Source organism: Xiphophorus hellerii, chromosome 20 (genome assembly GCF_003331165.1).
Source record: "Xiphophorus hellerii strain 12219 chromosome 20, Xiphophorus_hellerii-4.1, whole genome shotgun sequence".
Lineage (NCBI taxonomy): Eukaryota > Metazoa > Chordata > Actinopteri > Cyprinodontiformes > Poeciliidae > Xiphophorus > Xiphophorus hellerii.
Genome location: NC_045691.1, coordinates 24,101,165 through 24,125,027, shown reverse-complemented (window position 1 = coordinate 24,125,027; position 23,863 = coordinate 24,101,165). Strand labels below are relative to the sequence as shown.

At 41.2% G+C, this 23,863-nt stretch overlaps 1 protein-coding gene across 4 annotated transcripts in view; it reads left to right on the top strand.

The window, feature by feature from the left end:
• The window catches only part of LOC116710451 (paxillin), a 36,649-nt gene extending 14,345 nt beyond the window's left edge, over positions 1 to 22,304 (top strand). The window contains exons 1-14 of one of the 4 annotated variants that reach the window (XM_032549477.1): positions 4,675 to 4,751; positions 8,634 to 8,794; positions 8,943 to 9,028; positions 9,231 to 9,376; positions 9,595 to 9,784; positions 9,871 to 10,009; positions 10,868 to 12,232; positions 13,677 to 13,946; positions 14,114 to 14,443; positions 16,183 to 16,341; positions 16,820 to 16,993; positions 18,200 to 18,281; positions 18,377 to 18,525; positions 19,525 to 22,304. In XM_032549477.1, coding sequence (XP_032405368.1) covers positions 9,280 to 9,376; positions 9,595 to 9,784; positions 9,871 to 10,009; positions 10,868 to 12,232; positions 13,677 to 13,946; positions 14,114 to 14,443; positions 16,183 to 16,341; positions 16,820 to 16,993; positions 18,200 to 18,281; positions 18,377 to 18,525; positions 19,525 to 19,791 — 3,222 coding nt within the window. In that variant the 5' untranslated portion in view covers positions 4,675 to 4,751; positions 8,634 to 8,794; positions 8,943 to 9,028; positions 9,231 to 9,279 and the 3' untranslated portion in view covers positions 19,792 to 22,304. Of the gene's footprint in view, positions 1 to 4,674; positions 4,752 to 8,633; positions 8,795 to 8,942; positions 9,029 to 9,230; positions 9,377 to 9,594; positions 9,785 to 9,870; positions 10,010 to 10,867; positions 12,233 to 13,676; positions 13,947 to 14,113; positions 14,444 to 16,182; positions 16,342 to 16,819; positions 16,994 to 18,199; positions 18,282 to 18,376; positions 18,526 to 19,524 lie in introns of those variants that run through there. The other 3 variants (XM_032549475.1, XM_032549476.1, XM_032549479.1) reach the window with 3 other exon arrangements.
• The last annotated feature ends 1,559 nt before the right edge of the window (positions 22,305 to 23,863 follow it).

The following is a 23,863-nucleotide window of genomic DNA, read 5'->3' as shown; positions in this document are numbered from 1 at the left end:
GGCTGTGAAGTCCCATGTTCGGTTACAGTACATGCTTCCTGAAATGAATCACTTCCAGTAGAGCTGAATGAACAGGACTGGACGCACTGAGTGCCAGGCTGCATTGATTTACTCCATGCAGTGGTCAGCAGTGATAATGGATTGGGCAGTGAGAGCAGTGTTCAGCTCAGGCAGAACTTACTGCTGGGGTGTTCTTGTTGATTTCCAGACCAAAACAAAACTCTCAAAAGGGGAATTCATGTCGTTTGGTTTACACGGTGTCCGTACTTAAATTAATGTATCTTAAAGTAAGTCCTTAAAATGTCTTAAATTCATTTTTAAAAGTAAGTTAGCCTTAAATAAGTTAATCACCGGTGATGGCATAGTTACTTTGAAAAAGTATCTTTAATCGGATTACTGATTACTCCCTGTAGTTAAAAATAACTTAGTTAGATTACTGATGACTTGATTTGGAAAGTAACTAAGTTGCATTAAAAGTAACTTTTTTAGTTACGTTCAGCAGCTGCTAACGACAACGCTGTGAAAATTACATTGATCTTTGTCAACACTTAATTGTAAGTTATTTTATAATAGTAACATCAACAATGTGTCTCCACTTGCAAGGTTGAACTGAAGGGGAGATTGTTTAATGGTTACAACAGCACAAAAAATACTTTAGTAATTTTTGCTTGTTTTTGTTGTTCCACTATTGTCTGGAAAATGATTTTAGACCTCCCCTCCTCCCTGCCCCAGCCTCCAGGTTCTGCGTTACGGCCCTGCGTTTGCTGTCACTGCTGCTCCACAACTCAGACGGCTGCACAGATTTGTGACACTTCTCTTAATATTAATGATTATAATGGCGTTTAGTTGCACAATTTTACGGACGTTCATTCATGGCTGTTTTCACGTTTATTGCGCTGTTCATATTACTCTCGATGTTTACAGTTTTCTGGAGCGCAACGCGAAGCTCAACGTCATTCACAGGTAATATATTAAATTGATATTAACAAAGACACAGCGCGTCGGATCATCGGGGAAACGATGGACCTGGAAGGCCTGACTAAAATGAACTGTATGTCAGACACATTCTGGGGCTTATGTCTGCTTATTTCCAAGCCCAAATAAGCAACTTCACAAAGTGGTATCGATAAGTAACTGTTGTCTGACTACTGGATTTGAAATAGCAACTTAGATTGTTACTGAAAAAAGTGGTCCAACGTCAGTAACGTGTTTCTGTTAATCACTGGTCTCAAATCTTGTCATGGCAGGACTGTTTAATCTTACATATATTGGGTCCTATATATAGAATATATGTAAGCAAACATTTGAGTCATGCACAAATATCTTCATTCCATTCTGTGACTTGAGGTGGTTGAAGCTACCGCTAACTACCTGCTAATATATTCTTGCTAGCTAGCTTTTCTGCGTCTGTCATGGGAAAGTGTAAATTTATCGCCAGCTGTTTTTAAGACTGACTCACTTCTGTTGTCGACCCATAAAAAGCCTGGCACTAGTGCAATGTAAAATATGCGTGATACAGATCTTAAATTTAATTCATAGTGGCCTTAAAAAGTCTGAATCTTTAGTTGTTGAAACCTGCAGAAACCCTGGTTTAGGTTTTGTCTGACTTTTGAGTTGTTTGACCATGAACAGCAGTGATCCAGGTGCTGCTGATCTAATATCAGCCTTCATTTTCAACATGTCTCAAATTCTTCAAATGACTTCCTTTGCCTCCTCCTGTCCTGGACCCCCAACCTCCTCCTATTGCTAGGCCTTGCCTGTCATTTTAAGCCCTTCTTCTGCTGTGGCTCTCTTCCCTCTCCTCTTTTCATCTTATCATTTTTTTCTCTCTCTCTCTCTCCTATAATAAGCCCCATGTGAAGCAGTTTTCATGTAATTAAAATGCATATCATTCATCTGGGAGGAAGGGAGTCTCCTTAATCTGTGTCAACCCACATTTTGGCCTTTGAGGATTTGGCTCGTGAGCGCCATGCACACACATAGCCTTTCTTGGTTTAGTTATCTTTTCTCCTATTTTTTGTCTGTTTACTCCCACATCTGCTCCTCACTGCTGGAAATCAGATGGGCGTTAGAATGTCGTGACTTGGGTTGCAGAGATAAAAGCGTGCTGAACGCTTGTACGATTCTGTGCTCATTAGCTCTAAATTAGGATGGATGATAGAAGTAAATAGTATAGGAACCTTGGAATAAATTAATCTTTAATTGCAGAAAATGTTTTAAAAAAATGCAAAAAAGAAAAAAAAATCCTGTTCCTAGATAGGAACTCTGAATCACTAATCTGTAAGTTCCTGTTTCTGAGGCCCATCTTTCTTAGCTACTCTTCAGAATCAGAAAAGCAGGAGAACATGTGATTTAAGTCAGAGGAATGAGTTTTAATCTTGGAAAAGAAGCAGAAAAATGCTTTTTCTCATGAGGTTCTATATTTACAATTGAACAAAAACAGCAGGATAAAAAATATGATCGTGCACAGGCCAGGGGTTTTGCAACCTGCAGCTCTACTTTTGGCGTTTTTTCTCAAAGCTTGAAAAACAATTTCCATAATGATTGTGGAAATTATGGAAATTGTTTCCATAATAGGACTGAGGATTTTCAAAGTTTGTAAAAATAAATACTTTAATAATAATACAGAACGAGGAGTACGTGTTAATACATAAATACGTGATATAATCCTAATTGAGTCTTTACTGGAACATGTAAAGATCATCAGCTTGACTACTAAATTAATAATTTATTCATCTAGTTTTTTCTTTGCTTGCCCAACACTCAGACAGTTTAAAACATGCTTTTATTGCCACCACTCAAGTCAGCAAGGCTGGAGGAGAGGAAAAACATGCCTGAATTTCACTGAAACAGAGCAAAGATATTTTGATGATATCTACAAACCAATCGGTTGTTTGGGAGGAATGCCAGAAAAACATTTTCTCCCCAAACATCACAAGTGTAAACACGTAAAGCTTACTGAAAATTTACCTGAAACCTTGTGAGATAATGCCGTTTGTCAACAAGCAGTCTATCTGGGTCTGGCCTGAAACAAAGGATTCTTTTTTTTTTTCTTCTTACCCCTCCAGGGGCTCTTTTGTGGGCTCTAGTGTCCCTTGTATGACAGTAGGCTGACAGGAGAGGGGGAAGGCATGCGGCAAATATCGTCGGGTCCGGGAGTTGAACCCGCGATGGCCGCGTCGAGGACTCGAGGCCTCCAAACATGGGTCGCGCTAACCCCTACGCCATCACAGCACGTCCCAAGGATTCATATTTTAAAGTGGCTTTCGTGCTCAATGTGAGGTATTGCGACGGATCTGTCATGCTGTGGATCTGTTTCTATTAAAAAGACCTTTGGAGCCTTCATATGTCAACATTAAGCACTGAAATATGAAGAAGTTTTAAGGGTAAAAGTCAGGGGAACTCCACCCAGAAAGCTGAAAATTGGTTCTCATCGGGTCAATCAGCAGGATATTAATCCAAAACATACGAACTACTCAACAAAGGGATTCTTCTCTAGGCATAAAATCAACCTTGAAAGATGAAGAGAACAAAGGACGCAGGAATGATCAAAGGTCAGTCTTTCTACACGTTCAAACATGTAAAACATTACAGAGAAATAAGTGCAGTCCAACTGGTGATTGCAGTGGAGGCTGCTGTATATGATGTGTTTTACCTCACAATGTAAGGAACAGACGTACCGCACCAATATGACGCATTTTAAATTCTGATATACTGTTGTCTGATTTAATTTCTAAAGGTTAGCTGGAGGAGTTCAGACAATAAAACCTAGCGATGTTCTCATATGCCAAAAGTTACTATTTTTTTTTGGTCATATTTGTAAAACACAACACCAGCTGAAGTTTTGCATTTTAATACTTGGCTTGGTTCATATTGCAGTTCCAGTTTTGGTCACTGGGGACCAAGCTTGTGCTTTGCTCTGGAGTGTGTGTGTCATGGTATGTTTACTTGGCAGAGGAAGCTGACACACCTCTGTGCTCATGTCTAGTTTGTGGATGGGTTGCAGCTTGCAAAGCACGCGCTGTATTGGAAACAAAAGCAGCCCGAAGCTAGATTTTTACAGAACCTACGGAGTCGGTACAAAGTCATTTTAAATAGTATAGAATCCAAAATTTTTTCAGGTTAATGAGCTGCTTGTTTAATTTAAGTTGCATCATTTTGATGCAAGAGCTCTCAGATGTTAAGATGACCACCCTCACAGAAACCACTCCCAAACAGTGTGTTTTGTGTAGCCTCGAGCCTCATATTTATGTGTAGCTTTATTTCATTTTATTAGAGCAGCAGAATCCCTGTAACCAGGGTGAAATCCAGTTCAGCTGCACAGCTAAGTCGATTACCATCTCTTGTGTAAACCATCTGGGCTCACATCTGTTGACAAGAGGTCTTGGCCAGTTGCAGTAAAACTTTACTCTGACATCAGAAGTGGGCTGTAGCTAGCCCTGAAATGCATACTCTCCATTAATTCAAGAGGTCTAAGCAAAGTAATGGGACCAAATCTAACATAGTGAAATTATTACACTTTAAATTTCTGAAATTGTGAAGTTATTTTAGTAGTGTCACTTCTCATGTGTGTTTTGGATGTTTGCCATTTCTAAAATGTGAGCTATGACGTGTGAGAAGTTTATTTGTAGGAAACCTCAAACATTTTGACACAGGAAGACTCTCCTGTTCCTCTTCTGGTGCAGCAGAAGTTTGGCATATTGTTATCTCTGTCTACCTGTCTGGGAACCGCTTTGACACTTTTTTGAGTGGTAGGTTTTACTGTTATTTAAGCTTAACACTGTTCTCATTCTGTTTGCTTTACGGATGTTTCTGTTTCACCACTTAGCAGAGGATTAAGACCCTCGGAGGTCCATTAGCAGCGGCGTAAATTAGGCATCAGGTGGTGTGAGATTCGCATACTTGACAACCTTGGGTAAAAATATCGCTGTTTCACTGTATTATTGTATTTACACTATAGTTTTTAGCTAAAATGCAGAATATGATTTACTACTGTTTTTATTTTGTTGTTTTTTTGTCACCAGATATATTTCTAAAGGGCTAAATTGGAAGAAAGGTTCCTACTGAGTTTTTAGAAATGTCAGCCCTTCTTCAGTGCTTTCATTTTTCATCTATTGTTCCACTTTCTAAAACAGAATCAGAATTTTAGAAAAAAAATTAAGGGCAATTTTACTGGGCTTTTTGTTTGTAGATTTGTAGCACATGTGGTCGGTATTGACAAAAAAACAAACAGGAACATTTGTTTGTGCATGAAGTCGTCAGGACTTAAATTATTTTCGCAGGATTTACAACATCCCAGACATATTTCTTTTATTCCATCATCTAGGGGCAGCTCTTTTAACTTCAGTGCTTTATGACCTACAACCATAAAGACATTTAGTGATTACCGCATTGTTAAATCAAAACTCTTTACTGTTTCATCATTTGTGGGGAACCACAAATAATACAAACTCAACAAGATATGATTTAACCCTTACTGTGATATAAACTGACTGTAACAGATAAGAGTATCGATTTTAGAAATGTAAAACTTGAAGGAACCCTGAAAAATACAGTTGTGTCCTTTCTGCTGGCTGATCTGCAGTATGCACCAACAGGTGGGGAAAACTCAGAGAATATCCCAGAAAAAAATTCTACTACGGTAGCTCCAGTGATTTCTCTGGTTATTCTTAAGAACAGTAAATGTGACCATTTCTGAAACCATTAGTTACTAAAACCTTATGATTCCTTGGTACCGATTATGATGAGTTTAAAAGCTCAAAAGGTTAAAATCACAAAGCCTTCATGTTAAATGTTTGGCTCTCTCTCGCTTTCTCACAGCCTGAATAAACTGCAGACATGTCTCAACATGTCTTGGTCATCTTAAAAGCTTTGAAGCTGTAACCTTTTGAAATCTTGATAGTTTGATACAAGTTACCGGACTTTGCCTAGAGTAAATGGAGTGCTGTGCTGTGTCCATAATGAAACTGAAAGGAATGCACCCTGGCCTCTGAGTCCAGAAAGGACTCTCTGCTGTGACACCCAGTCAGCTGGCATGTTAGCCACGATAAATACGCCAAAGCTAAGGTGGTCCAAATGAATGCAGCTCGGCTTCTGCTCTGTCTCCGCTCTGTCTGCACTACTACGACACTGATGACAGGCATACCTGGCCGCCATTTTCAGGCTTACAAACTTGGCAAAGGTGACAACATCATGATACTATGTTGTTATTTGGAGGTTAAATACAGGCTGGGCACGTGAAGCACTAAAACCTAGTCGGAGCCTGCGCTAAAAGAGTGAAGGAGGAGCTGATTACACCTCTTACACACCGTTGTGATACCACTCCCTTAGTTGGGCATGCCTGTGTTGATAAGAGCTCGGCTTTCTCCGTTTCACCTTATTTTGGATTCCTCGGCTGACTGAAGACTGCTTTTGGTGCTTTCTTGTTCGTGTAAGTAGTATCTCCTTCGTTAGAGCTGGTTCCAGTGACTCCTATGAATTTAAATTTAACCCGTCCCTCCCTTCTCTGCCGTGACCCTCTCCTCTGCTCCCACCCTTTCGGGTTCCCTTGAGTCTGATAGTTGGGAGAGGTAGTTCCTGCCTGCCATACTGTAAACTGGGTTTAGCTGCTGCTTTCTCTGTTGCCGTCTCCTCTCTACCTCTTAGGAATACAAATTGTCTTTTTCTAAGGTACGTCTCACCTCTGCGTTGACTTGAAATCCTGAGTTTCTAATTCTCTTCTCAGTGTTTACCTTCAGAGAGGTGTTTGCTGCTCAGCACACCTTGGCAATATACGTCATGTAGAATATTATACACATTTTATAGTGTATCAGCTAGTTTTATTTAGACTCTAAGTCAAGAATCAAAAGGAAAATCTGTCAGTTATAGATAAATTCAATGTTTTTAGTTTGTACTACAAGCTTTTAGAAATACTTCCTCTACATTGCAAAAGGCTATGTTCTTTCACCTACTATTTTAGTTTGTGTTCCCCTTGCAATACTACATAATGTTGGTGGCAATCAGCTTGTACATGAGGAAACTTTCTCATGATCACACATTTGAACTAGTGCTCTCGGATTTGAAACACTGTTGCCATGGAAGGGTCATTAAGTAACCAAAGGAGTGGCTGTCACAGCCTGCGTGATTCAACTTTTACAACCTCAGATCGTCTGATGTCAGCTCACATGGGCTTTTGACAGATTGCGAAAGAAGCAATAATTACTTGGTGATGGTCTGCAAGCAGAATGCACGATGAGTTGAACATTACTCACAAGGAGTACATGGTGAAGATATGGGAGGCTGGATCGCCTAGTCGTGTTTCCGTTTAATAAAAAGAGGAAGTTGTAGATCTTTTTAAAAATGACTCAATATTTATGGTTTTGCTTGCAATAAATGTTTTCTCAAACTTTAGTGAGGCTGGGAAAGGCAACAAGTAACAGTTTTGGTGCTTATCCAGAAAGTTTCTTTTGTCGACAATTTCCATTCTTTGTAAAGTTTTAACGTGCAGTTACTGAGGTTAGCCCAGTCCAGTTTCTCTCCAGGAGCCACAAGATGTAAAAATATAAGAATAGCAATGAAAATATTCTTTTCTAATCTTTCAGACATGAGCTGTTATTAATTGTTCACTGTAAAACAGGATTTTACCATTTTAAATATGTTTTTATTTTAAAACAAATAGTGATTATGTTTTAAAATTGACTTTTTTATATCATGTTATGACGTTTTTGTCTCATAACGCATACACCGAGTGTTGCTTTGACTCATTCATGCATGCTTGGGAAATCTTTGAATCTCCCCTGGCAGCCTTTCACGGTTCACACTTGCCCAGAGCTCCTCCATAGAGCTACAGTCTCCAGCTAAGTTTCCATCCCTCCCCTCCACCCAGACAACTTCCACCAGACTAGCGGCAGCAGCAATTAGCAAACACCTGGTGGAACTGCAAGTCTGTTGAGCTGATCATACGAACCAAAATGATTATAAACAGCGTTAATGGACGGCATGGAGAAGCATGGTTGTGATAATGTGCTGATGGCAGAGTGTCAGAGTAGGAGGTTCTTAAAGAGACAGAGGCCCATTTTAAAGTGTCAATTTTGTTTTTGATAAATCCAAAACACTTTTGATAAATGCTTTGATATATTTTTTTTACTTGATGGTGTTATAAAAACATGTGACTGGACCGTACATAATACTGCTGCTTTAAACTCTTTTTAGCATTAGCTCAGCTAGCATTGGCACAGTTAGCCGAACAACAGCCTCTGTGCTGCTGTTCTTTATTGGATCTGGATCTTTACCATAGTTCTAAGTTTTTTTTTAAAGGCTGCCAACATTTCATGTTGCATGTCAGACTTGGGTTGAAAGCTCAAATGGGCAAAACAGATCAGTTATGCTGTCCTCAGTTTAGCTTACCTGTATTCCAGCTTCGGTGCTAGCTGGAGATGCTAACATATGATACATTTGCAGAATGATTGAATATGTGGTGTTTCCAATTGCCAAGGCTCTGATCAGGGCCAATCGAGCTGAAAATCATCAGTCTGGTCTTTTAGTTTCCTATTCTTATACTAACTAGGAGAGTATAATATAATTTTAAAAATATTACAGTTAAACTTAAGATCAGTATCAAAATTAAGTGTGTTCTGATGTGTTTTATTTTTTAGATGCTTTGTTGGCGGACCTTGAGTCCACAACATCCCACATTTCCAAATGCTCACTCTTCCTGTCTGACGAAGCCGCCTACTCCCTGCCTGTTGGGGGTCAGGACCAGAAAGGCATCAGCTCTCCGCCGGAGAGAAGTCTGAATGGAGTAGATGATTCAGAGGTAAATGAACGCACGCCGTACGTGTCATTGTGTACGTCCAAAGCTGTTGCAACAAAATTGCATGACTTCTCTGAGGAACCAAGTGCAAATTTGCCAGTTCATTGGTGGATGAACTAGCAAATAGTTACTTTCTATTCTTATTTTTCAGTCGTTCAGCTCAGCTCAGAAAAGTCAGTGGTCTAGAGAAAGCAGCAGTCCAAACCAACCCAGTGGAGAGGAGGACCACGTTTACAGGTTAGGATGACGGGTTTAATTAGCTTTGTAGGCATAAAACCTTAGATGGTAGAGACTTTATGTAACAATTAGATATTCCCACAGTCATACAAGAGCTTCCCTCCATTTTAACATTTGTCACAGCGCTAAGTTAGAAAATCCAAGAAAATATGGATTTTTAAAACAAGTGTAGGTTCTAAGCAATGTTATTTTTGTTGTCTAGTTTCCCTAACAAGCAGAAGACCAGTGAGTCGTCATCATCACCGGCTGCCATGAACTCATCACTGGGCAGCAACCTGTCTGAACTGGACCGCCTGCTGTTGGAGCTCAACGCCGTCCAGCAGAGCACCCCTGCCTTTCCCACAGAAGGTGCTTCCTTCAATTTCTCATAATTCTCTGAAAAGACAGACATGTCACCATTTATATTTAACACTTCTGTTTTTGTGGTTGGGCGTCTCTGCTTCCTGTGCTGTGCTGTGCTTTGCTCTTTCTCCTGTTGTGTTTGAATTTAACGTCAAATTAACTTTGTATGTGCACAAAAGATTGAAATTAATCTTTATTTTTTATTTATTTATATTTTTGTGAAGTAGCTCCACCACTGCCGGCAAGCAGCACTATCCGCCACATCCAGGAGAATGGGCTCTCTGCTCCTGGTAGAATCCCTCCACCTACCCTGGAAAAGCCGAAGCATGTCGTAGCAGCGCGAGGAATACAGGACGCACGGCCGAGTGTGGAGAGCCTTCTGGATGAGCTGGAAAGCTCTGTGCCCACACCCATGTAAGAGCAAAGACTTGTGGGCAATAAGTTGCCACATTAAAAATAATATGAGTCACACGGCTAATTTTTGTGTTTTCCTGTTTTAGTCCCACACCCTTGGTCGTCTCAGATGATGGACAAGCGGAGACCCTGTCTCAGCAACAAGCCAGAATGTCTGCGTCCTCTGCCACACGAGAGCTGGATGAACTCATGGCTTCCCTGTCTGACTTCAAAGTCCAAAGCAATGTGAGTGGGGTTCAAGAGTGGGCAGACTGGCTATTTGAGATTTTCACGCTTAATCTCAGAGAGGTATTTTTAGCTTTGACTGCTTGCTCTTGTGTTTTCTCACTTTAACTGTGCAAAAGTAAATGGATTGGTTTTCTTTGTGGGTTTTTTTTGTTCTGCTTACATGCACATGGAAAGTTTTCTGTTTTATCGTTTTCTTTATCAGCAGTTGACTTTCAGCCATAAAAGATAACCATGCTTCGGCTAAGCTTTCCAGGGGCATAGTTACAGTTAAGGGTATGATTTTTGCTTATAGAGACTTAACTTTCATTAAATTTTGAATCTTAGTATTATTGCCCCTTGCTGAAGGGTTTAAACCCTTTGTTTTATTTTTTATTTTGTCATACTGTCACTGTTCAATGCATCGTCCATGAATGTATAGAGCATGGTACAATCATAAACCTACAAAGCCAATGAACTTACAGGCCCTTAGAGGCTAAAAAAGACTTGAGACAGGAGCGGAGGTTTTATTTCAACCAGAACACTCACTAAATATATAACCAGAGTTACAGAGGAAGGTGTAGTGTGTGATGCAACTACATGTAAAATAATTCAACTGCACTTTATTTTAGGTTTCAAGTATATGACCTTTTGAGGTCATCTGTAAAAGCCGGTGTAGAAAACTAGAATGGCATTAAATGTATTTCATTAACTTACAGACTTATGTTTTTATGTATTCTGTAGTTTCATAAACACCTTCTGTAAAACACTATTGTTCTTTTCCTCTACTCACTTCCTATTGTCTTATTTTTCTTTCTCTATCACTGTTGGTTGTCTTTGTTTGTCCAACACCTCCATTTCACCACTATCCCGACTCAGTCCAGCTCTCAGTTGTCTGTCAATCAGGAGTGTGGTGACCCTATTTTTACCACTGGATCACCGGTTTCTCAAGCTGTAGCAGGCCCGTCTATAACTCCTCAGGATACTCCTCTGCCTCTGGGCTCCACTTCCCCTTCTTCTGCACCTCTTTCATTGGAACTTCACATAGATGAGGATGGTTGCTCTGTCTCTACATGTTCAACTGTAATCACATCTTCTAAGAGCCTTCAGTTCTCCCAAATCCAGCAGAAAGATCATGATGGAAGTGTCACGTCTGAGGTCTGTTTGGAGAGCTTCAGTGTCTCCAGTTCTTTGAAGGATCCCACCCAAGCAGAACTTGGCAGTCTTGCTCATACTTCGGTTACAAAAGCGTCTCCATGTAAAGGTACTGCTGCCAGGAGCTCCAGTCCAGCCACTGTACCCAAGAGTCCAGTTACTCAGTCTAAAATCCATAGTACCACTAAAGCAAAATATCCCAGTTCTGCTGACATAAAATCTAAAAGCTTTGCCTCTAAAAGTTTTAGTCCTCAAGTAGTTACGAAGAGTGAAAGTCCAGTGATGGTGTCCAGCCCTCTGGATGCAGTTCCAAGGACATCTAGTCCCATAACCGTTCCTTGGCTTTCAAGTCCAGTTCCAAAATGTCCAAGTCCATTGACCATCCCTGCTCTCTCTAGCTCACTATCTATCCCGAGAAGTGCTAGTCCTGACACAGTTGGACGAAGTTCTAGTCCTGTGACTATTCCATTTCTTTCTAGTCCCGTTCCAAAGACTGCAAGTCCTTTGACTCTTCCTAATAAATCCACTTCTCTAGTTTTACCCAAAAGCTTTGGTGCTGAAGCAATCCCAAGAAATTCCTCCCCAGTAACACTTCCAAGGCTTTCAAGTCCAGTAACGGTTCCAAAAATGGACTCTTGGGTTCCTAATGGTAGTCCTCAACTCTGTAGAAAAACATTCACTACCTCAGGCACCAGTAGCCCCAGAGCTTCTCCAGTGTCTCTTGCCACAGTACCAATGAACACCCTATACTCCCCAGAAAACACAGGAGATGTCTTGGATTTAACGTGGCCATGCCGGGAACCTTTACTGGACGATACCTTAGATAAAATCCTCACTCCTGATTCTAAAAGACTGATTGAGAACCTGCCTCCTGTCTGTGTCGTACCTGGCGATGAAGACAAATCCTGGGAGGAGGAAGACGGACTTTACCCTGAGTATAGCAGAGAGGGAACCTTGACACCCATGACTGAGTCCAGCTGGATTGATGAGTGCTTCACTCCCTCCTCCTGCCCTGGGACACCAGATGCATCGCTGGACTTGCCAGTACAGCAGCCCTCCACTGTGGATCGACTGTCGGCTTCCGGTCAAGTAAGCATCTCGGCTCTCCCAAAATAAGCTGCTGTCATGAAACTTGACAGCTCATGTGGCATTTCTATAGCTCTTCCTCATACACAAGCAAGCTATTTACAATGGTTGTGTCATAAGAATTTCCAAAAACTTTCTATCCCCAAATACGGATTTAAAAAAAAGAAGCTTATTTTGGGTGAGCTGTTTGTTCAGGTCTTGAAGGAGTTGTGAAATGGTACAAACATGTTGAGAGATTTTTCATTCTCTGTGGTGTGATGCATGTGGTGTCATACAGCAATCACAGAATGGCTTGAGGGAGAAGTCTTGACACTGATGTTGAAAGCTTTGCTGAAAGGTTGTCGACGCACGTTTGCACTCGCTTTTCTTTGACGTCAGTCTGTTTTCCATCTCTGATGGCTAGGTAAAAGTAGATGCGAAGAGTGCTGGTAATGCTCATGAATTTCTCAATATTCATTTTGATGTTTGGTCTTGCTTTGTTTTTTAGAAATTTTAGAAATTTTTTAGAAATTTGGAGGTTTAATTTCTCATTATTTTAACTGGAGATGCACTGGTCAAGTTTTCTTTTCCTCTTGGTGTGTGAGTTAGAGAGCAGCTGCTGTAGATCAATGTTTAACTATTAAGGCAAAGTTGAAATCATGGCAGAGTATGTTTATGTTGGCACTTTGTGTGGTTAACATTACTAACTGTGTACATCTGTGTATTCCCAGACCAATGGTTCCCAACTGGTCAGTGTTCTGGTCATACAAACTGCGACCCAAACCAAGGGAATCTTTCAGTTTTTAAAATCAATCATTTATTCAAACATTAATCATGTGACTCGACAACTATATCAATCAGTAACAGCTGTTTTAACTCCAAGATTCTTAACTCCTAGATTTCCAAAAAGGCAGAGAGTAAAGAAGAAAATAGGTGCCTATTGCAACTGATATTGTCACTGGAATATTTGCCAACATAAGCGCAGTCGCAAGATTTTCTACCATCATCCATCCCTAAAATGTATTTTGTTTTAAGTCTCTATGTTTGCCTCTGACATCATTGTAATCTTCCACAGCAAAGAGTGTCGCTGCTTGTGTGAAGTGTTGGCTCTTATGAATTGTGCATTCACTGACAGGGATAAGGCTTTTCTAATTTTCCAACCAGCTGCTGAAAATATGACACACCTCTTCGCCAGTAGATTTCTCAGTGCATCTCTAACATTAGCAATCCAGGATGCTTTTTAAATGTTTTTAAATTTGAGGTTGTGGTGTTTTGGTTCATAAGTCATTAAACTTTTGTATTAAAAGCATTTAGGCAGTTATAACCTGACGCGAGTGGTTGAATGTTTTGCCTCTGTAGTGAGATGTCTAGTACAGGTACCATTGAGCTTGCGATGCAATATGTATGGGATTTACCGATAAATGGCATGATCCTGGCTTCCCACACCTCCTTATCATCCACTCTCCAGCTGAAGTCGGTAATCCGCCGCACCAAAGAGACGTCCAACGTGCATCCGATGTACAGGGAGGGATTGCTCAGACGTAAGATGGGACCAATTATTGTTAATAAAAGCAACTCGCAAGACCGACTCATTGAGGAGCTGCAGGGCAAGCTGGGGATTGGGCGAGTGGAGCGCAGGCGGAAGCAACAGCCAGACGATTGGCTGACTGAGGGAGTCATCGTTATGTCTAACCCACAGAGAACGCGGGAGGAAGGGATCCAGCCTTCTGTGGATAAGGTACACCAACGCCAAGGAACTGTATCAGGATCATGCTCTGTCAAGTTGGACATTAAGTTCCTGGTTTTGGCAGTTTTAAAAAGTTTGAGTTCCTTTTATGGTTTTTCCATTCTATCTGCATTCCTGTCCTTTCTCTGTTTTCCTTCTTTTCTCCTTCTTTCCGCCAGATCATCATCCCCCCCGAATCACCTGCCCCACAGAGAAAAGTACTCCCTCCTCCGCAAACTCCCCCACCGCCCAAAAAGCCCCCACCAGTCAAGCAGACACCCCCACCGCTACCCCCTCCACCTCCGACGCCTCCTCCTCCTCGAGAGCCCACCCCTCCGCCCCCCAAGGAGCCGACTCCTCCGCCACCCAGGGAGCCCACACCTCCCCCCGTTCTCCCCCCTCCATCACCTAGCCCCCCACCCAAGCCCATCACACCACCCCCACCTCCCAAGGTGTTTGTATCAGTGGGTTGTCAGACTGAGTACGACCCCATCTTCCCACCATTGCAGGCATGGATCACCTCTCATACTCTCTCTCTCAAGTTTCTTTACATTTGGAGTTTGTTTTACTTGCTTACGTATTTATTTACTCCTGGCTACTCTGCCATTCGTCAGGCTCTGTATTTGGGCCTGAGGTCAGGCTTTGTCAGAAATCCACCCGGTCCAGGTTACAAGGGGTTGTGACTCTTCGAGTTGAGAGACTGAGTCCCTTTTTTAATTCAGACATCCGACGGCGCCAAGAGCCGTGTGTTTGGAGTCCAGAGGAGAATTTAAGAGCTTAGGGTAAAGCAGACTGCAACTCGCCAAAGTTCCCATTGCACTAAGTGTCCTGCCGCGCTCGGGAATGGTAGGCTCGCAGTGCAACCGAAACCTAATCTGCCACATGACAGCACAGTTACCGCCACATTTATAGTAGGACTTAAGTCAACAGGTCCCATGAGTTTAGATAAAGGCTTATTGATGTTAAAGACCTATCGTTTAGTCCACCCTGCCTTTTGCTGATGTTTTTAGTGAATAATGGTTTTAGTAATTCAATACAAGTGACTTTAGAGTTCATACTCCTGAATCAGGATGTTTCTTAATGACATCAGAGGTGAGAAGGTCATTTGTGTAAAATAGAATTCATGGAGCAGAGGTGCTATTTTCTCTCTCAGAGGAATGTGGGAGTCTTAAAGATCCAATAACCTCTCCATCTGAGACGGTCTGAGTGTGCTTACTCTGCACACAGCCAAATACACTCACACACAATGCTGATGATATGGAGTCATCCTAAAGGTCTGCAGAGAAAATTTAGGCTTTATCCAAATATATCTTGCCATTTAGAATTCTATAAAAGCCGGGACATCAATCTGTTTATCTGTGGAAAAGATCATCAAATCAGTTTGCTAGTTTGTCATCTAGGTCTTCAAAAGGTTGGTTTGAAAGCTAATTCAAACATGAGACAAGTTGAGTCATATAAAATTTACACAGTAGGGAGACTGGCGCCTTTCACATACAGAGACTATTAAGAGAAAATGTGCGTCCACATGACAGGATGCAGAACCACAGAAAATGACGTAGGCGAATCGGTGGCGCTGCAGCACTGTCAGAGAACGACCCAAAAAAAAAAAAAAACAAACACAAAGCTGCTGTGTTTGTAGTTGTGAGAATGAGGTAAATGCAGGAGTCGGAGATAAAGCTACAAGGTCATTGTTAAAAAAAAAAGAAGAAAAAAAGCGGAAACGTGAAAACGCCCTTCTGAAATGTATCCACTCTGGAACCTAGTTTCAAAAATGATTGTTTCTGGTCTTTTAAGACACCGATTCTCTTTGGGTGCTCGGCCTATACAACAAGAAACTTTTTCTGATGCACCTAAAATTGTCTCTGTGTGGACGGGACCTGGAATAATCCTTTCAACTCCCCTCACTATCGTCTGCAAGACCGTTTAACATTACCACGAAAATAACAAAAACAAAAAGAGAAACAAATCAACATAAAGTATGATTTGTTTGGGGGAAAATTATGTGACAGAGTTAAGCAATGCTAGCTGCAAGTTGGAAACCTTTGGGATTTGCTATGGTGCTACCGTTAGTAATACAGTAGTTAAATTTTTTTCAAAGCAACATATTCCCAATTGGAGGATGCATAACGTCTGTGGTTTTAACGAGGGACTGTCAGACATGTTGATAAATAGTTTTACCTGTAACTAACTACTTTATATATGCACAGCAGCCATTTTGGATGCCGAACTCACTTCCCATTTGTATCAGATCCAGTCACAGGGCATCCAGTCAGCCAGTGCTCCTGCAAAACCAGCCAACAAGTTGGACAACATGCTGGGAAATCTGCAGTCTGACCTCAACAAACTCGGCGTCCAGACCAACGCTAAGGGAGTTTGCGGTGCCTGCAAGAAACCGATTGCTGGACAGGTAATGACAGAGAATCTTCCTGATTGCATTCAAGCTGTTTCCAGCCATGAGCAGTTTACCAGCGTTGTCATTTCTAAAGATACTTAGCTCATGTTGCTGTATTATTTTGCCATTATTAATTGAAAATGGTCTCTAAACAACAATACTTATAGGGACAATTTATCGTCCAGCAAAACGAGTTATCGTGACAGGCTTACCAGAAACTTGGAAACCAGATCAAACATTTCTTCAGGAATCTCTCTCACTTGACCTACATTCTGATTTATAAATCAGGCATTTCTCTGGTTGTAGACGATATATTTTACCTGCAAGGGCTAATCTGAAACTCAAAAACGTGCTACTTTGAATTTTAGCATTTGAATAGACATCTGCTTCTGCTCGCAGTAATCCCACGGCTTCTTGCTGAGCTGCTCTGTGGGGTTTTTCTCTCGCCGAGCAAGCTCATCACATTTTAACGCACCGTGTCTCCCCACGCCAGGTGGTGACTGCCATGGGCAGAACGTGGCACCCGGAGCACTTTGTGTGTACCCACTGCCAGGAAGAGATAGGCTCCAGGAACTTCTTTGAGCGTGACGGGCTGCCTTACTGCGAGAAAGACTACCACAACCTGTTCTCGCCGCGATGCCACTACTGTAATGGACCCATACTGGATGTTAGTAATGCATTCCTCTAAGCGTACACTCCCTCACACACACACGTACGCAGTGGACGGGCAGATAATAATATTTATTTATTCATAAGCTAATGGATTAAGAACTCAGTGGAAAAAGCAGCAAAGGATGGAAGTTGCTTGTCCTGTTAGTGAGGTACTGGCTGAATTTAGGTCACCTCAACTTCTCTTTTGTACGTAAAATATTCTCCAACAGTTTTGTAGAATTAAATTGGTTTTTAAAAATGTAATAACATTGCAGTATTTGAGTGGGCTTTAGTTGTTTTTTTTCCACATTTTTGCAAAATAGCTTAAGCTTAAGAGGGACAGGATGTAACTATTAAATAACTTAGGGGTGGAATTAAAATTCTCCACTAATTCATGAGCAGATCACTGCTTTTTCCAGAGTTTTCCACAAACTTTACCGGCAGTGATACAGACAGACAAACTCATATGTCTGTATCACTGCATGTTCCTCTTGTCTCACTTGTCAGCACTCAGTCTTATCTTCACGGTGACACACTCTCTTTGGGTGCTTTTTCCAGTCACTGCTCTTACACACACACAAACACATGCACACACACAGAGTGCCAGAGGCATTTGTAGGGAAGCAGGCAGTGGTTGGTGGACTTTAGCCTGCAGGAGGGTAGACATGAATCGGTGCCAGTTCTTCCTTACTGATCCTCATGCACTGCCTAACTTTCTCATTTGAAAATATTGTTTGTTTACTCAGAGCAGTACTGAGATTTTCCACTTGAGTAAATTAAAAAGTTACAGTAAAGACATCTAACATGTCTCTGCTGTTATGGTTTTCAAATTAAATTGGTCAGAAATTGTACACTATGCTCTCTTGCTCCTCCTGGTGGCAACGTTGTAAATCACTTTTAGATCTCTCCGTTCATGAACCTGGCAACACACTGGTGTACTGTTAGTAATTATCACTGCTGCAGAAATTTTGCATTAAAGATTTTTCCTTATTGTTTCTTGCTATTTTGTGAATTGTGTGCATGCTTTAATCATTAGCTGCTAAAAGATGCAGCTATGACTGAGGAACATGCAGCCAGTTTTAGTTTGTAAACTTTTTCTGCCCTCTCCTGGCCTCAGTGATAGTTGCTCCTGTCACAGGGATGCTCATACATTCAATTTTCCTCTTGTCTCAACTTTTTAGACATTGAGAGGAAGTGACCGTTTGCTTCTCTGATTTTGCAGAAAGTAGTGACAGCTCTGGACAAGACCTGGCATCCAGAGCACTTCTTCTGTGCTCAGTGTGGATCCTTTTTTGGCCCAGAAGGTAGGAGACACGCCCACTAGCAATTGTTATGCTATTATTATTATTTTGTTTAGGGGCTTGTAATTTTCGCTCTTTGTGTTTTTGGTTCTGCTTAGGTTTCCATGAAAAGGATGGAAAGGCGTTCTGCAGAAAGGACTACTTTAACATGTTTGCTCCTAAATGTGGCGGCTGCAACCGGGCCATCCTGGAAAACTACATCTCTGCCCTCAACTCACTCTGGCACCCAGAGTGCTTCGTCTGCAGGGTGAGCCACTGGCTGCATCCCAAACATATTAGATTATTACTAAATGTCATGGCTTTAATAATGTCTTTATCTGACATTGTGGTTTTGTTTTGTTTTTGTTTTTTTTACAAGATTTATAGTATTTTGTGAGACTGTTAGGAACACTTAAACTTTGCTACATTTTGTGAGGCTATAACCACAAACCTGTGAGACAAATCAAGATAAAGTCATTTTTAACTGGACAAAGAAAAACGATGCATGATCTTTGCATATTTTTTTAATAAATAAAATTGTGTAAAGAGTGGCAAATATTTGTACTCAACCACCTTTAATCTGAAACACCTATAAAATGTAGTCAAGCAATTTTACTTCAGAAATAAGTAAGATGTAAGTAGATATAATCTGAGTGTAATTTAGTATCAGTACAGATTACATTTTTTGAAAATGTGAAATTTTTTTTCTTTCATCAGTAGGCACTCTTTGGGCTTCCCTAGATCAATGTGATGTCAGCCAACCCAGGGAATACCATTTTTTATTTTTTATTTTTACAAGCATGCTATGCAGCTTGTATAAAGTTAGATTTCGAACTTTCTTTAACTCCAGCAAAATGTGTATTAATAGAAAATAATGCATGAGTCCAGTTTCTCTCCACTTCAGATCAGTATCATATAAAATTTTTCAAAAGTATATTAAAGTTTGTGGTTTTAACTTAGAAAAACTAACATTTAAGGAGTATATATGCTTTTGCCAAGCACTGTGCCATAAGTGAAGTCAAAGATCAGTGGTTCAAATGAATTTCTAGTTCATGTGTTGGCAAGTTCAGATATGAGTTTGTCAGTTCCCCATTCAAAGGTTTACATAAAATAGTAAGTGTCACACCCTGAGACATTCAAAGGCCCCGATCGAAAAGACAGCACATTTTGAACGAGTACAGAAACATTTTAGAGTGATGATGAGCTTTCAGAAGAGTTTGCAAATAAATCCCCCGTGCCAGACTCAGTTATCCACTTTGTTTCCCAGGAGTGCTTCACGCCATTTATAAACGGAAGCTTCTTCGACCACGACGGCCAGCCGTACTGCGAGGCCCATTACCACGAGCGCCGCGGCTCCCTGTGCTCCGGCTGCCAGAAACCCATCACCGGCCGCTGCATCACCGCCATGGGCAAGAAGTTTCACCCGGAGCACTTTGTGTGCGCCTTCTGCCTCAAGCAGCTCAACAAGGGCACCTTCAAAGAGCAGAACGACAAGCCGTACTGCCACGGCTGCTTCGTCAAACTCTTCAGCTAGACCGCATGTCTGCTGTACGTGCAGTGAGTGCGAGAGTACGAATGCACAAGGGGGATTAATGCACACCTACGTGCATCTAAAACGCATTACAATGAGGGTAGAAATGTTTCTATCAGGGATGACACTGAAAGGGACTTCCCTGGAGTTGCCACCTTTTACGCTTTTACTAAAGACATTTTAACAAAGCCCAAAGAGATTTTCATTTCGATTGCTGTTCCTGAGTGTGCCAGGAGCAAGAAAGAAACGTGTTACTTTCTCCTTGGTTGTGTGTAAATGACTAAGTTTGATCTGTAAAGTATTTTCCCTCCATTCAGCAGGGCAAGACCTTGCATCACTTGGTGGTTGGCCTGTGTTGACATGGTTTTCTGCAGATCTGAGACAGTTGCCTGGTTGCATGGGCCACTGGGAGTAAATATAAACAGTTTTAAAGTACTACGAGTGTTTTGGCAAGCACCGTTTGGACACTGAGTGGTTATCAAAGATGTATTTTTGTAACTTTGGAAATTTCTGAGGTGCCATTTGGAATAACTGAACCACTTTTTTGATATGTAAATGTACACAGACACGTTCCGCTTTCTTCTCCAACACCGAGCTGTTTGATCACTTCAACTTCAAATCTCACATCCTATAAATGTGTTTCATATGTCCGTGTCAGTTAGTTCTTATTTTTCTACAGATTTCATAGGAAAACAAGTATTTTTCATTTTCAACACACCGTTTGACTTTTTAAAAATATATTAAACAAAATAGTAAAATCAACATTGACAGCTTAGATGTAAAAATGGAACCTAAAATTATCTTGGAAAATCCTGATCAGTCCATCTCTAACCCTAACTTTTATCAATTTTTGAAAAAAAAATTAAACAAGAGTGCTGAAGAATATTTCAATGGTTATGCATGTCTGGTAGAAAATGGTGGAAGCTTAATGCCTACAACAAATATAATTTAAAATCCAATTTTTCAGAATTTGACCTGTTGACCATGGAACGAAGCACCCAACCTTTGGACAATCAATCAGTGCATCGCTTTTAGCACAATAATTTCCAGAAAAATGTACTGAGCTATACTTTGTTTTAAATTTAATACATCATCATGTGTGTTGCGTCATTTACATTCATAATGAGGATGTAAAAACTTGTGTTTTTGATCTACTTAAAAAAAATATTTAAAAAAAAAATCACATGGTGAGATCTGTTTTAAACTGCAGGTGCATTTTATGAGGAAAAACAATCTAAAATTGTTTCGAAACGGACATTTTACTGCTGTATTCGCAGTTATTCGACTATAGAACTATATTTTTAAAATATTTTCAGCATTTTACAGTTTCAGCTTGCGTGCATTTATCTCAGTTTTAAATGCATCTTTACAAACTAGTTAAAGATTTCCAGTGGAGTTGTGCGTTTTGATCCGAAGCATGCGATTTCTTTTACCTGGAGATTAACAAGCACCAGCTGAAAGTTGCTGTTACAATCATCTGCATTTCTACACCTCGAATATGCTGAACCTCGTCGGTTTTGATCAAAAATGTGTGTGTGTGTGTGTGTGTGTGTGTGTGTTTCGGAGCAGGTTTAGGCTCACTCTGGTATGCAAAGAGCTGGCTCTGTTAGCATGTAGCCTACTGTAACGTTAGTCGGTCTCATTCCTTCAACACAGACAGACACATGACGGAGGAAATGTAGCCTGCTGTGTTGTGAATCGTCGTTATCCTGAGGTATCGGTTCAAAGGTCACTGACTGAAGCTGGATGCTAGTCTTTACTGGTCAGGAATCAGAATAAGACCCTGAATCAAGGCCAGGCCTTTAGGGGAAATTTACATGTTGACCTTTTCTATCTTTATTTCAATCAAAGCCTCTTTTTGTGCGAAATTAGCCATTAGATTTAAGCATTTTCAGCAAGATGATGTCATTGCCTTCGGTTTTACAGTGTGCAAAAAGTTCATACAGAAACTCCTGACATGGGTTGATTTAAACTGTTTTTCTTGTGCCAAATGTGTCGATGCAATAACGTCTCTGACACTGTGGAGCTCTCAAGCCTTTTCTGTGATTGCTTTTATCTTTTTTTTTTTTTTTGAGCTAAACTCTGGGAGTCGTGCTGAATTTTTAACTGAACTATACACTGTAACAGACGAGACGGGGGGGGGGGGGGGGGGGGGGGGGGGCTTGCTGTTGTTTAGCACACGTTATTATGACGTTCACATGTAGCTGATTGGGATGTGATGGATGTAGCTGGAGGAAAACATCCCGGGTTTCCTCATGTTTGTTTATCTCATTTTCAAATTGCCTTACATTTTCTGCTTCTGTTGGACAATTAATAAAGGGGGGGGGGGGGACAACGCTTTTTACTTTTAATCCAACTATGTGAACTTTGCTTTGTAAACGGAGTCAACATTCATGTAGCGCTTGGCTATCTGAATTTCCTCATGAGCTATAAATATGTGTGGGTGAGGTGCAAGCCTTTGTGGGTTCTGATTACTGATTGGTGAGTCTCTGCAAATAAAAGAGGAAAAGTATTTATATTTCTGTCTCGTATATGTTCTGTTTTTGCAATGTTTGACCTTTCTTTACCTTTGGGACGCATTAGCTGAACATTCAGGTGCTGAACATATGGCACAAATGCTACCTGAAGTATGAATAAAAAAGGTCCTAAACAGGATTTAGCCTCAGATGTCCATAGGTCCAGACAGAAAAATTATGCTAAATTCACAAAAAAAAAATTCAGCTTATTACACTTTAAAGCAAACAAATGTTATTTTAATAGTTCAAAAGAAGCAACTAAAACCACAACTTAATCCTAGAGCATAGGTGTCAAACTCTGGCCCGCGGGCCAAATTTGGCCCGCAGTGTAATTATATTTGGCCCGCAAGGCAATTTCAAATTAATATTAGAGCCGGCCCGCCGGTATTATACAGTGGCAACGCTGTGACGCCGCATTCACCGCTTATACTACAAATCCCATAATGCTCTGCTGTTTTTTGGCGCGTCAATCAGGACAGAGGCAGACACGCCTCCTCCTCCATTATTATTAGCAACTCAATTATGCACGCCTGCACTTTTAAGTTATATAAGCCTTGCTTGTTCAATATTTATTTATAAAATGTTCAACCTTGGCCCGCGGCTTTGTTCAATTTAAAACTTTGGCCCACTGTGTATTTGAGTTTGACACCCCTGTCCTAGAGAAATGATTTTGCATAAAGCACGTCTTCTTATAAATCCACCTCATTAACTCGTGCTCCTTTTTAAAACTCACATTCTAACTGTGTCACGGTTTGCCCTGCAGTTTAGGAAACTTCACACTAAGACAAGGCAACAAAGGCTGGAACATCACAACAAGCATTTTACTTGGAACAAAGCATAGAATGGGAACGAGTATGAATGAAACGAAAGTGTGAAAAATTGGTCACTAGGATCTAGATCTGATGAAAGCAAAGCAGGGAAACCCCTCTTTACCAATATGCATGGCAATATATCGGTACAAAGATAAACAGTTACATTTTGAACGAAACCACCAGTTTGGTCTGAAGAGTTTTTACAGGTAACCAAGTCAACAGTCTGACAATACCAAGCTACTCAGATGAAGGCCACATATTCTACATCACTGCAGTGGGATCGGTCAAATGAATACACTTGATGAATACACGCACACAACATCGGGTCACTGTGGCGAGGAGAGGAGCCAACATGAAGTCTGTTTTTTGTCAGAGCCTGAAGCTTGTCACCAAGATGCGAAGGACTCCGCGCGCCGTCCAGGATCTCTAGGTGTTCCAGGTGTTGAAGCCGGCGGAGATGCAGGAAGTCTTCCTCTGGCACACGCTCGTGGCGGAGCTTGAGGCTCCTGAGCTTTGGAAACAGCTCTGGGATCTGCGCAATGTTCACTCCCAGATGTGAAGGCCTGGGGTCTATGTGAAGATGGAGGAGATTCGGCAGCTGCGCCGATATGGCGGACATGTCTTCTGAAGACAATCCAGAGCTGCACAGCGCGAGGCTGGTCACGGTGGCTGGGATGGACGTGACGTACGTCCTGACAGGTGGGCCTCTGGTGACGGCCAGCTTGGTCAGCTTGGGGAGGTCTTGCA